Source organism: Rhincodon typus, chromosome 2 (assembly GCF_021869965.1).
Source record: "Rhincodon typus isolate 14 chromosome 2, sRhiTyp1.1, whole genome shotgun sequence".
In the NCBI taxonomy this organism is placed as follows: Eukaryota; Metazoa; Chordata; class Chondrichthyes; order Orectolobiformes; family Rhincodontidae; genus Rhincodon; species Rhincodon typus.
In genome coordinates this window covers 130002196-130017174 of record NC_063333.1, presented here as the reverse complement: position 1 = coordinate 130017174, position 14979 = coordinate 130002196, and the positions used below count along the sequence as shown (strand labels likewise).

Below are 14979 nucleotides of genomic sequence, written 5' to 3'. Positions count from 1 at the left end.
GCAAACTCCCCACAGTCACCCGTGGCTGGAATTGAACCTGGGTCCCTGGTTCTGTCAGGCAGCAGTGCTAACCACTGAGCAACAGGGAGATAATGTAGGTGGTGTGGTAGAGTAGGGTTCTCTGAAGAGGAAGTGTGATCACTGTTATACAGTCTTGCTCTGTGTGCGGAGAAGACTTCAAACTGTTCAAGTAGTTCTGGCGTTCATGAAGTCCAATGCTGTCATTTGGACAGCCTGTGAAATTATTACAGAACAGCAAGTGGGGCACTCATAAATATTCCTTGCTGATTTACAGCATTTTAAGGTACTTTTGATTAAATTAATTTCAGCATGGAGCATAGCTAATGAGATGAGCTGCAGAGAATAGTGTGAGAAAACCCACTAGGGCTGAGAGTGAAAAAAACTTCTGTGAATTGAATTCATCTGTTCTGTTTTCACAGTTGTCTGGTGTGATACTTCTAAGTCTAGTGGTGGGAGCAGAATAGGACCAAGTTGAAGCATCTACACATATTAAGAATAAGGAAATCTGGAGCAACATTTATAATGCAATGACTGGCTCTTGTCTACATCATCTCTGGATAAGACCTGCAGACACATTTGAATGTGGCATCTTTAAAGATAGGCAAGCCGTAAAGAATACGACAACTGACATCTTAGACAGGAAACCATTGACAATGAGAGATAGTAGGAACTGCAGATGCTGGAGAATCCGAGACAACAAGGTGCAGGGCTGGATGAACACAGCAGGCCAAGCAGCATCGTAGGAGCAGAGAGGCCGACGTTTCGGGCCTAGACCCTTCATCAGAAAAGGCCATTGACAATGCAAGGATTCCATACGAGGATACACTTAAGGAAATCAGATGGAAATATGGCTTGATGGAAGGTGCAGGGATTGGGTTGATTTGTTATGCTAGGAAAATGCATAAGCAAAGTAGCATTGTTAAATCCAAAACAGAAATTGCTGGAGAAACTCAGCAGGTCTGGCAACATCGTGGAGAGAAAGCAGAGTTAATGCTTTGAGTCCAGTGACTCTTCTTCACACCTTGTTGAAGAATTGTAAGAAGGTGGTGTAAGAAGGTTTGAACTTTACATTAAAAACCGAAAGAACTGTGGATGCTGGAAATCAGAAGGAAGAAACAGAAATTGCTGGAAAAGCTCATCAGGTTTGGCAGAAGCTGTTGAAAGAAATCAGAGTTAATGTTTTGAGACCAGTGACCCTTCCTCAGAACAGATGGTATCCAGGAAAAAGTTGGTTTTTATGCAAAAGATAGGGTGGGGGAATTTTACATTTTTCAACACAGGATAAAAGGAACGAAGGTCATTTTGCAGCAAGAATGCCTGAGTGCTGAATTGATTAAAAATTGATATGAATATGATAAACTCGCAAGCACAGAGGAAAATGCAAATCATGTTTACAGAAGACCCTGAAGCAAACCTGGTATTGGATGAAGCCTTTTATTATGGCCCTACTGGTAGAATTTATTCCTATACTGTCATTTTTCTCCCTTTTCTATGTTTTGTGGTCTGCATTGTGTAATTGAATGTATGTAATGTTTTATTCAGCAGTGTTTATAGAAATTGTGAGCAGAAAGGCCAGTTGCCCATCATGAGATGTCAGAGTTATCAATCTCCTGCAATAGTTACATCAACGGAGTTTGAGTAACAAGATAAACAGAAGATCTTCAATCACATTCAGGGAGCATTCTTTGGGACACACTGAAGTCATTTTAAAAAATGCAAATTCTTTATTCTTTTGTTTTTTTTGCCCACCAAGACTTTACATCTTTGAAATGGAGATAGTAGGAACTGCAGATGCTGGAAAATCTGAGATAACAAGGTGTAGAGCTGGATGAACACAGCAGGCCAAGCAGCATCATCGGAGCAGGAAGGCTGACGTTTCGGGTTTCTGATGAAGGGTCTAGGCCCGAAACGTCTGCTCCTATGATGCTGCTTGGCCTGTTGTGTTCATCCAGCTCTACACCTTGTTATCTTTGAAATGGATGTTGGAATGAACAAGATAATGTAATTAAGGTCAATGATAAAAATATCTTACGAAGCACTCGATGTAGCAATTCCATCTGCAATTCTGCCTCTTTACCATTGTAGAAATTGCTCATCCCAAAGGATGTGTGTCTGACCTTACCCGGGATTTTCCCTATGTCTTGTTATTCCCAGTCCGATCATCTGCTTATTGCGGGAGATTGATTGCTACTGATTTTCAGAGATTGATAGCTTGCTAGATCTAGTCAAGGACTTCTCTCAGTCGTGTTACTTAGAACTGCTTTAACCTTAACTGGTGTGGAATGATCTGGCTTCCCAATAGCCTCGAAAAACCAGGAACTCAGTTTGTGGATTCTGCTGCCACTCTGTGGAGCAGGAAGTAGCTGCAACACGTTACTGAATCACCATGTGGAAATTACTTATTTCCTGTGACCATACAAACACAGATAGTCCCTCGTTTGGGAAACTTCATTTGTTAATTATGGGAATCTACTAGGGTATGATACAATGTATTAAGTAGCAATGCAGACCACTGAATATACCACCACTGTACTCTTGCCATAAGCTGCTGAAACCTATCTACAGGAGGCATAGTAAGTTGTATTGCTGGGAGAAAAGTTACAAAGAGATTCAGACTAATTAAGTGAGTGGATAAACTGTGGTAAATGGAGTTTAATATATGGCTGTGTGAAATTACTTTACATAAAATTACACAGGAAATACAGCACGGAAACAGACCATTTGCCAGCATAACACTCCACTTCAGCTCCCTTGCAGCTTTTTTTTTCATTTTATTATTGTAACCTTCTCTTCACATCTGCCTCCTACGCTCCTCTAGCTTCCCCTTATAAAAATCTATACTATTTTCTGCAATGACTGCCTGGTAGCAGGTTTCACATTCTCACTCATATTAGGGTAAAGACACTTCTTTTGAGTTTCCTGTTGAATTTCTTGCTAACTACCTTGTACTCATGGCATATAGTTATGCTATTTCCCCACAAGGGAAACAGGCTCTCTGTATCTATTAGCAAAATCTTTCATAACTTCAAAGACCGTGCAGTGAAAAATTAACTCTGCTTTTACTCCCCAAATAGCACACGTGCAAGAAGCAATGTCATAATGGTGTCAGATCACATGGAGATGGGACTTGAGTCGGTAGGCTTCGAGAGATGCCTCTTATCTCTCTCTTACGTGCAATTCTGTGTAATGAAAGTTGTTGATGTTCATTGTCATGTTGTTTATAGCCTTCTATCAGTAATCTAACCCTGATCTTGCTACAAAGCCCACTATTAAGTCACCTTTCCAAACGTTTATTCAAAAGTCAGGCAGCATCCATGGAGAGATAGCTAACGTTTCAAGTCCAGATGATTCTTCATCGGAGCTCTAATGTAGAGTCATCTAGACTCGAAACATTAGCTTGCTATCTCTCCGTGGATGTTGCCCGACCTGTGGTGATTTCCAGCATTTTTTGTTTTCAGTACAGATTCCAGCATCTGCAGTAATTTGCTCATACTTTTTCAAAAGAACCACATCCACCCTGGCAATCTTTTTCTGATAATGAATTTCTGGTATCATCCTCTTACAGTTTTCAGTGTTTTATATCGTTTTCCCCATGATGATAACTGGAACTGCATGCATAACTCTGAATCGAATCCAGAAAAGGTTCAATACAGATTTAACATTGGTTTCCTGCTTTTCAATTCAATCTCTCTAAAATTACGGCCCAGTGCTTGATTTGCTCCTTCCATGGCCTTGTTGTTCTACTTCTGCAAAGGCAAGGGAGAATCAGAATATCCAGTGAGAAAGTAGGAGATGTGGATGAGCACAGAAGTTTTGGTTGTAAAGAATCATTGTAGTTTAATGTTCAGGTACAAAAGGTAACCAAATGGTTAATAATTCATTGGCTTTTATCTAAATGGGGATGGAATTCAAATGAGAGAAGGTGATAATGTTCCAGATGTACAGGTTGGTCAGGCCACATCTTGAATATAGCATTCAGTTCTGCACTTTGCACCTCAGAGTGTACTGGCCCTAGAAGGGCTACACAACAGTTTCACCAGAATGATACGGAGCACAAAGGGTCAAACTGAGGATAGGTTGCAAAAATATTGCTTATATTCCCCCTCCGTTCAGAAAGTGGAGAGGTTATCTAACTGAGCTGTTTACAATAACAAGAAGATTTGACAGGGTTGGTTGAGCAAAGATGCCATTTGGTGGAGGAGTTCAGGCCAGTGGGATAATCTTAAAATTACAGTTAAATTATTCAGATTTTTCAATTATTCAGAAATTAGGAAGCAGTTTGTAACAAAAATATAAAACTCCTATTGGAAACCTGCATTGATTTAGCAGCTTTAGCATATTTGTTTAAAAATCCCAAAATATAGGAAACTAATTGAAGTGAATTTATACTGGATTTGGTCACTGTGATCAAAACTTGATTAGAGGTAGATATTAAGGTGCATTTTAAAGAATTAGAGATAGAAAGGCATGGAGAGAATACCAGAGCTTAAGGCCTAGGCCAATGAAGGTATGACAGCCAATAGTGGAACAATAAAGATCAAAAATACACAAGAGATCAAAATTGCTGGGAACAGAGAGCTGATGAAAAGTAGCACTGGATCTGCTTCACAATCTCTGTTATCAAATTTTGGGCGCAGTTATATCAGGGGGCAGACTCTCTTGAACTCCAGTGATTATGTTTGACTATTTGTGAGATGGTAGAAGATCTCAAGTGTTGAATTCCTGTTTCAGTGAGATCCCTCTCATTCTTACAAACTCAAGTGAATACAGCCTAGACACAAAATCTCTACTCATATGACATCCTACACACACACACACACACACACACACACACAAGCAAACCAGCCAGGTTAAGTTCCCAAACGATGCAATCCAACTGGTGTAAGTCAATCTAGCCCCATCTCATCTATCCTAGTGAATTCAGTAGCAAAAGTCAGTCCTGATCTTGGATGGTTTCAGGCAACTAAATACACCCAAAACCATATTCACTCCCTCCACAATCAGTGTATAGTGGCAGCTGTATGTACTAAATACAAGATGCACTGCAGCAACTTGCCAAGGCTTCTTGAATATCATCCAAACCAATGCCCTCCACACCTACAAGAACAAGTACTAGAGATGTATGGGAAAATCACCACTTGTAAGCTCCCCTCCAGGTCACATGCCATCCTGCTGCTACTGGGCTTTGGTAGTGGAGTGGATATCTGCTGATGTATTGCGAATCAAATGGGCTGAATGGTGTCAAACTTCTTCAGTGTTGTTATAACTGTACTCATCCAGTCAAGTAGGGAGTATTCCATCACAATCCTGACAGTGCCTTGTAGACGCTGGACAGGCTTTAGGGAAATCAGGAGATGAATTACTCACTGTAGTGTTTCTAGCCTCAGACCTTCTCTTGTAGCCACTGTATTTATATGGTGAGTCCAGTTGAATTTCTGATCAATGATAACCCCCGGGATGTTGATTGTGGGGATTCAGTGGTGGGAACATCATTGAATGTCAAGGGGTGATGTTTAGATTGTCTCTTATTGGACACAGTCATTGCCTGGCATTTCAGTGGCATGAATGTTATTTGCCACTTGTCAGCCCAAGCCCGAATATGTTTAGGACCTGCTGCATTTGAACACGGACTGCTTGAGTGTCCAAGGAGTTATGAATGGTGTTAAACATTGTGCAATCATTGCCAAACCACCAATTCTGACCTTATGATGGAGAGAAAGTCACTGCTGAAGCAACTGAAGATTGTTGGACCCAGGACATTACCCTGAGGAACTCCTGCAGAGATGTGCTGGAGCTGAGATGACTGACCTCTAAAAACCACAACCATCTTCTACTGTGCCAGATATGAATCCAAATATAAAACAAGACTTCTGTTTGTGTTGTATTTCAACCACCATTCATTCATATTTTTATCCCTTCCCTAATTGGCCAGAGTGCATTAGGATCACTTTGGAGTAAGTAAACACTTTCCATTTTGTCTAAGCCTTTGGCTAAATCATAAAATTATAGAAACCGGTTTGAAAACAAGATGCAGGATGCAGTTTGGCTCAATTATTTTATTTTTTATTTTAGCCTATTATTACAATACAATAAACTAGCATTGCTCCAACAAACAACATCCATATTCTACTTCAGAATGGTTTCTTTCAAGCAAATATCACAACAATGGGGAAGCTATGATGTTATAAAGAAGCATGACATGCAGGCTTGTTATATTTCCATACAATAAGCTCAAATGTTCTTACTGTAAAACAGGGCAAATTCATTTTTATTAAACGTATCCAGGTAATAGCAAATAGAATGCGATGACTTCTATATAGGAAAGGGAACTCAGGATACAAAACTGTAATTGAAAATTGCTCTTCTGATGAATATTGTATATCAAACATTGGGATTCTAATTACCATTAATAGACTGTACTTGGGCTGGATCTTACATTATTTTGCTAAGTCTAAGCTGCGTCATGTTTTTTGAAAAGTTTCTCATCACAAGGCCTAGCAAGTTTTTTGGCCATATCTAAGCAAACACAGTCATTAAGTACCTACCCTATGTGCCCTTATGATGTCTCACGTATCTGATTTCCACCCCACCTCACCAGACACTGTTACTGGAACATTTCAGTACTCGGCGGACATCCCAGAATTCACCAGCATTTGAAGGTGCAGCATTGACGAGCATTAGAGTCCAAAAGGTTGTTAGAGGCTGGCACATGTCAGATGCCAATGTCCCTAGATTTGAGATGCATTTACCCAGTGCCCATGGGGCACGCTCTGAGATGTTGATACCCAGTTTCCAATATGGAGGTTGTCCAGAGCAAGCAACAAGCTGAACCCACCAGGTATTCACTCCAGTTTCATTGTTGAGATTTCCTGAAGTCTAGCTTGTTTGGCAACTTTGGTAAAATGGGAGGCTAAATATTAATGAGTTGAGTTGTGCCATAACAAGGTGATTAACAAGCATTATCCCTTCATTATCAATTCATCACTGTCTATTCGTCTCTCCATGTCACTTGTGAAAAGCAGAAAAGATGATGTGAGTAGGTCTCAATGTCGAGATAGCTTCACCGTACTTGTTGCCTGATTCTGCGCACACCTTGCCATGGCCCACACAAGGCAAATCCCTATGAGGTCCCGTTCTTTGAGATTATTTGCTTGCCTAACAATATAACAAAGATCCTCCCATTCCTATTGGAGTCAGGATGGTCAATAAATAATTTAGAATCTCAGACAGATGTAAAGCATTACTCTCCCACAAGAGGTAGTTGTGCAAACTCAATTGCTTTCTGCTTCTTCCTTTTCCATCTCTTGTCCAGAAGATCACAGCATGATGCAATTTCACTATTGTCCATCCTTTGTGTTCAGCCTATCAGCATTTTCCAATACAACTCTTCCTCCTATTCTCATGTGAGCTAATTCCTCCCTGTCCATCCTCAGAGGGACATATTGCTGGTTCATTACCTAGCCTAGCACTTTGTCATTACATATAGACACACGCAGATATAACATAATCTAGATACTAAATACAATGTAGTTTCACATTTTACTCTACAATCTAAACAATTTTGACAAAATTTAGTTGAAGTATAAATCCATGCTAAATCCATCCTGAAGCTATCCTAATTGCCTATGCAAAGGTCCTAATTTATTTTAATACTAATTCCAATGTTTCATTTCATACACTTAACAACTAACAATCCAGATGAATGATGTGCAGATGCATTTAAATCATACCAGTGGCCACATCAGTTTTGCAGCAATAAGTTTCAACAAGCATGACACTTTTCATCTGGAATCGGATACTTATTTTTTAAACCATTGACAGTCTCTTGCAACCATTTCTCTTCATATTTTGCTTTCCTGCCTTCAAGTACATGTAGAAAGTCATTGATAGTTAACTGTATTGTGTGATCAGTCTTCGTGGCTTTTGCATGGAGTTTTGTTTTAAGTATGTGTCACTTAGAGCTGTTAGCTTTGATATTTCCCTTTCAATATTTGAAATCTCTTGATCAGTAAACTGAACTCTACTCCTCAGGATCCACTTTGCCTGAATTTCCATTTCCTTCTCAATTTTCGCTCTTTGTTCTTCCAGGAGCTCACATCCTTTGGATTTCAACACAGCAATTTTGGACAGGAGGCTGATCTGATTTCCAAGGACACCCAACTTCCACCTGTTTGTGTTTGGCTCTTGCAGTTGAAACTGCAGAACTAGGAATTCTGTCGAAAAGTATTTGGACAATTCCACCTTTGTCTCCAGAAATTCTTCAAGACAGTTCTTCCAGCTATTCAGAGCATCTTCATCTCCCAAAATGTTTGCTTTGGTTTTCTCTATTTTAGCCAGAGTGCTCTTGATGGTGTTTCCATAACGCATGTTCCTCCGAATCGGTGTTGAGCATTTAGGGCAAAGGCTGAGCTTCAGTGTGGACTCATTATCTTCCGACTGTTGCATCCAGGCATCAAACCCAGGCAGTGCAAAGACGTGTTGGCAGTCTTCCAGCTGGACAAATCTGCTTTCAGGGTCATCTTCGTTCCCAAAGAATATCTCAGTGACTTCAGCCTCATGGCATACGCGGCACTTGCTGGGGCATGGCTCTCCACACAGACCAATGCAAGGGTGCTTGCACTGAAGCACTTTCAGGCACGGCCTATTGCAGGGTGCCCGGTCACAAGGCTCATGGCACAGCCTTGTGCAGCGTGAGTGTCGGCAGGCCCACTGGCAGGGCTCCATGCAGGGCACGCACATCTCGCCGCACTCTTTTGGACACTTGCCGTGTGGGCAGCGGTTCTCACACGGCCGGCCACAAGGAGGGCACTCTGTGGGCGAGCAGTACTTCTTGCACACATGGCCACAGATCAATGTTCGCTGGCAGGGAGAGCTGCAGGGAAGGTGAAGCCGCCCACCAGCACACTCTGAACACGTAGCCTGGCAGGAATGGCCGCATGCCAGTTGCACACTGCAGGGTATCTGGCACAACAAGGGCACACCAGCTGCCTCGGCCTCCTTCTGCAAGTGGCACACCACCTTCTTCTCATGCCCGCAATTCAGCGTGACACTGACTTTTACAGGGCACTTCTTTGTGCAGGTCTCCCCACAGCGTCGCATGCATTGGTGGCCACACTCAATGGTTTTGGTGCAGGGCGCCTGGCAGGTAAACATTTCAGGTGGACAGGAGCAGGATATCTGTTGCTCATGACCACACTGAGGGACGACTTTGGTTACCGTGACAGTACATTTGCCACATGGCTTACTGCAAGGTTTAGGACATTGGTGCCCCTCCTTACAGCGTACCTGGCAGGGTTTGAGACATTTATACTGCTTGTGCTCCAGGTCAAAAGGGTGGCAAGGAGAACCACACGCATGACCGCATTCCATTCGGAAATCACAAGGCTTGGTGCACCCTCCCTCAGGAACCTGTTTAAAATCTTCAGGCTTCGACACCAAAGTGTGGTTTTCTGGATGGTTTTGGCAGCACAGCCTCAGTGCGGGACCTATTTTTTCACTTCTGTATAGAAAATCTACTATATTGCTCCACAGTGGGACTCTGCTGGACAACATACTCATGTTGCCTATGCAATAGAAGCCTTTCTTTGCCCGAGACAAAGCCACACAGACGCGGTTTGGAATCCGCAGGAAACCTACCACACCCTTCGGATTGCTTCGAACAAGTGACAGAATAACAATGTCGTTCTCTTCCCCTTGGTATTTGTCCACCACACAGACCTGAACCCCATTGAATCGATTTTTTGGCATCAACTTCCTCAAGTATAGCAACTGTCCCGAGTAGGTGGTAAGAATGGTTATCTGCGATGGCTGGTATTCTTGTTGGATGAAATATTCACAAAGGGACTTTACAAAATGAGCCTCGTGCGGATTATGGTAGCTTTTTCCTTCCAGATTCACATTCTCCAGCTGCTGATGGTTAACAAAATACAGGTTTGTGCAGATCCCCTAATTTAAAACAAAAACAGAAGGCATCCTTAATATTTAGGCAGAAATTAACATTTAGTGTCAGGTGGTAAGATGCCTTTTCGTAAGTCTGCACTTTCCATAGCCTGTATTATGAAAGTGTCAACACCTGAGAGACAGTACATGGGAGATTTAGTGGAATGGAGCAAGGGATGAGGCATTTCACATTTTTGCTATTCATTCACAGGCTACTCCTCTGTCATCATTGCTTTCCTAAATTGTAATCCTCCCACCCATGCTTGTATACAGCTAAACTAACCAGGGTGGCGTGGCTCTGGTTCAGCTGTGAAGTTCACCCTGAATAAAATGAATGCTGAACAAGAGATAAATGTTGGTGTTGTGGTAATGTCACTGGATTCAATGATATAGGGTTAATGATATAGGAACATGGGTTTGAATCTTATCAGAGCAACTAGTGTAATTTAAATTTTATTAATAAATCTTGAATGTAAACGAGCTTAGTAACACTGACCATAAAGTAATTATCGATTGTCATAAAAACCTATCTGGTTCACTAATGTCCTACAGGGAAGGAAGTTTGCTGTCCTTATCTGGTCTGGCCAACATGTGACTCCAGGCCTGCATCAATGTGATTGACTATTGACTGCCACCTGAAATGGCCCTAGCAGTTTCTTAGTAGAGGGGCAATTAGGGATGAACAACAAATGCTGGCTTTTCCAGCGACAGTCTCATGCAAGTCATGGAAAGCAGCACACTATAAAATCCACAATACTTGGCAATAATTAAAGGCTGATGCTTATCAGGGAGAAATCCACAATGTTTCATCAAATAGTCCTATGAGATCTTTTATGTTCATGCAAAAGGACTGACAGACCCTTGGTTTAGCATCTCATGCAAAAAATACGGTGTGACCCGTACCCACAATTCTGCACAGGAATGAAAGCTGAAATTTTGTGCTCCAATCTCTAGGGTGAGCACTGAGCTCAGTGAGACAGAGGTGAGAGCACTACCAATTGAGGGACAGCTTAGATTTGTATCCATGGTGTGATTATAACCTGTAACAGCACCTAGTACCCACCATCTCACATTAATGTCTGATCCAAAGGTTACAATGGCAACACTAACTGTAGAAAATCTACAGCCTAATGTCTTCTGGGGAGGAGGTCCAAGTAAGACACAAAATATTCACCAGCTTACAGTAAAACCTACCCTGATCTTTTCATAGAGTTGCACAGACTGTGAATTTTCCAACTTGTCATAGATGTGTGGAGTTATCAGGCTTGCAATTTCAGGGCGCATTCGATGCTGAACAAGGAAGGGAAAAAGAATTACGATGAGACTCCTGAAAACTGGTTTGAGATAAAATTGGTACACACTGACAGTGCAGAACTAAGAACTGATGCAGAAAAACTCTCAACAACTGTAGAAAAATAACCAGATCACAAAATACTATTGTGAACGCTTCAAAAGCAAAACCTTCAAGGCACGAGGTTTTCAGAGGAAATTACTAGGGGCAGAAAATTTTTTTAATCTCCCAGCAAGAGAGGGTTTTGATACAATTCTCTTCCTCAAACTATCAGTCTAATGTCATTAGTTCACCTTCTATTGAACAGATCGGTGGAATATCCAGTACCCAGGATACGAATTCCAAAATCAATTAGTCAGTTAAGAAATTTTGTTGTTGAATAGGAGAGAAGTGATATTCGAACAACTGCAGATGCAATGCTAGAAATTATAATACAAGCAGAAATTGCTGGAAACACTTAATAGGCAGGCAATCTCCATATGTAGAAAGAGAAATTGAGATGTTCGTGGTTAATGAACTTCCAAATTTCTTTTCTGATGAAAGGTCAAATATTTAACTCTTTATAGTGACTAAACTTTGTGGCTTTTTTGTTCTCCCTCTTCTTTCAACTCCATACCTTTCCTCTCCTGACCTTAATTACACACCCAGTTTTTGTACATGCATTTTAATAATAGTTGTTATTACACTTCAGCCTGATCCTGTTGGGCATTTCAACAGATGCATGTCATCAGCTTTGACTGGCAAGCAATGTAGAATCTTGGTGTCTCTCTCTGATCTGAAATATAGTTTCACCTCAACGGTCAACCAGATCTGAGCAGAGACAAGAAATTCCATTGCACATACAAATGCTGTATCCACCCATTGAAAAGGGTAGGGCGTAAGGGATGGAAGATGATGTGCCCCATTTTATACAAGGTCAAACCTCAATATTGTAAGAGAACAAGGCTGTGATCCTATTCCTAGAATCATGGCACAGAATGAAACCATTTGGCGCAACACATAGCTGATGGAAAAAGCTATCTCATTGCTTTCACTCTATTGCTCTTTTGTTACAGTATGAAGATTTTTCTTCATGGCCCCTTTTCACCCCACTGATATAAAACAGAAGATTATTAAGATTTGCCGATTTCACGCTCCCCTATTCATTCATTTGGCCACTGGCAGTTCATACCAATAGTCGGTTGCTGATTAGACTACAAATGTAAAGAAACATTATACTTCAGTAAAGAAACTGTTGAAATTAGGGGCATATATCACAGATTTCAAATTAGGCACTGGTGCATGGCACCTCAGTATCAAACTTGATGGTTTAGATCCAAGCTTAGAGGAAAAGGCTCAAAAGTTGGCATCTTTTTCCTGATTTCTCTCACATTCCGAGGCAGAGACCACAATTGAAGGTCGACCAGAAAGTACATCAATAATCCTTAAAGACAGGAAGGTGAAAGAGTGTAATTTCAGGATCATTTTGTGTCACAAAAAGCAAAAGCAAAATGGACTCAGACTCTCAGGAATCATAGTTAAATTGCCAACTGTTACCAGATAAGAAAACTAACTCACTTGATAATCAAGCCGGACAAATTCTATTTTCATTCTAATCAGCCGCTCAAATAAAGAGACATCCAAGTTGAAATCTCTTGCAAGCTCATACACAGTTGCACTTGGACGAAGCTGAAATTAGGTGATAAAACAGTAAATTAACATAAAAGTTGTAAAGTGCAGCAGATTGTAACATGAGGGGTTCCTCCCTTTCTAATCTTCAAAACTGAACACAGATTAATTGCTCACTGACAGGAGACAAAGCATAATTTGAGTTTGCTTCACTAAAGTTGAACCAATAAGAGCGAGAAGACTTGCATTAATATAGCACCTCAAATCATTCCCAAAGTAATGAAGTACTTGTGGGGAATTACCGTTATTATTGTAGGAAAGCTAGTGCTAATTAGAAAACAGCAGGATCCCACAAGCAGTAATGTGACAATGACCAGATAACCTGTTTCAGTGATCTTGGTTGAAGACATCAAGAAATAAAGAGTTGAGAAAGTGGGAATGATTCCCCTTCTTTTCTTTGAATGACACCCTTCCCATCCAGTTGAAAAGGCAAATTGGGCCTTGATTTACTATCACGTTTAAAATCTGACACCTCTGACAGTGAAACATTCCTTTTGTATTGTACTGGAGAGTTGCCCCTGATTATACATTGGGGTCAACATGAACTTGTGAATTCAAACAGATTGCAAAAAGTTGAGGCTCAGGATCGCTGATCTTATTTTCCATTTTCTGGTCATTGTCACATTGCTAGTCCCTTGAGGCATTGCTGTACTGTAACTAGCGACTAGGTTTTCTTCCATTACATTCACAATTAAAACAGTGACACACTTCAAAAAGTACCAAGTGAGTGCAATGTATCTAGATTTGTATTGATGATACAATGTCAGACCTTAAGACCTCACAGCAGAACCAGGCCATTTAGTCTATGGAGTCTACCTGACCATTCGATGAGATCATGGTTGGTCTGATTGCACTGAAACATACAGAATTCTTGAGGGATTCGTTGGGTAGATAATGTTTCCCAGACTTGACAGTGAAAACTAAGTTCCGCACATTCATGTCAAATGACTGGTCATTGAAGACATTGATGAGGAAGAAGGTATCCACTGAAAGGATTGTGAATCTTTGAAATACTCAAAGCTGTGGATGCTCAGTCATTGAGTATATTTGAGACACAGATCAATAAATTTTTAGGTACTAAGGGAATTAAGAGATATAGGCAGTTGGAAGATCAACCATGATCATAATGAATGATGGAGCTGACGAGCCAGGTGGTTTAATCTTGTTCTTGTTTTTAACATGTTAGGGCAAAGCTTTCATGATTCTGAAGGTTGATGGTCTGAACTAACAGAAATATTTAACATAAAAGAAATTCAAAGTCAGCGCAAATATAAATCAAGAGAGACCAAAAACAGGCTACTGGCTCATCTTCCATTTGCCTCTGTTGTACAAAACCTAAATGTTTCACCTCCCTTCAGTAATAATTCTTACCTGCTGATGATCACCAATTAAAATGAGGTGTTCACAGGCTGAGCTAAGAGTAGTGAGTATATGAGCTTCCAGCACTTCAGCTGCCTCTTCTACAATCACAATCCTTGGCTGAATGTCCTGCAGGACAGTTCTGTATCTTGCTGCACCTAAAAAAAGACACACTTCAATCTGTGTAATAAATGTATACAGCGCCTTTAACATCATCCCAAAGTGCTTCAGAAGAGCATTATAAAGTATATGACACAGAAACACATAAAAAGGTATTAGGTCAAATGACCAAACACTTGGGTAAGTTTTGAAGCATATCTTAAAGGGGGAATGTGAATAGGGAGCTGGATAACTATATGGAGAGAATTTCAGAGCTTAGGGCCTAGGCAACTGAAGACTAGGGCACTCAAAAGGGGAAAAATTAGAGGACTTCAGGTATCCTGGGAAACTGTGGGGCTGGAGGAGAAAGGGACAAGTGCATGGAGGGATTTAAAAACAAGAATGACTGCTTGAAAATCAAGATAATGCTTGATTGCGAGCCAATATAGGTCAACAAGCACAAGTAGATGGGAGATAGTAAGAACTGCCGATGCTGGAGTCAGAGATAACACAGTGTGGAGCTGGAGGAACACAGCAGGCCAGGCAGCATCAGAGGAGCAGGAAAGCTGACGTTTCAGGTCGGGACCCTTCCGAAACGTCAG

General features: G+C 41.0%; 1 protein-coding gene across 1 annotated transcript in view; it reads right to left on the bottom strand.

The window, feature by feature from the left end:
- Nucleotides 1–6093: 6093 nt before the first annotated feature.
- Nucleotides 6094–14979, bottom strand: part of LOC109917670 (NFX1-type zinc finger-containing protein 1-like) — a 62905-nt gene continuing 54019 nt past the window's right edge. The window contains 5 exon segments of the mRNA XM_048609284.1: nucleotides 6094–7932; nucleotides 7935–9966; nucleotides 11155–11250; nucleotides 12809–12919; nucleotides 14291–14436. Coding sequence (XP_048465241.1) covers nucleotides 7784–7932; nucleotides 7935–9966; nucleotides 11155–11250; nucleotides 12809–12919; nucleotides 14291–14436 — 2534 coding nt within the window. The 3' untranslated portion in view covers nucleotides 6094–7783.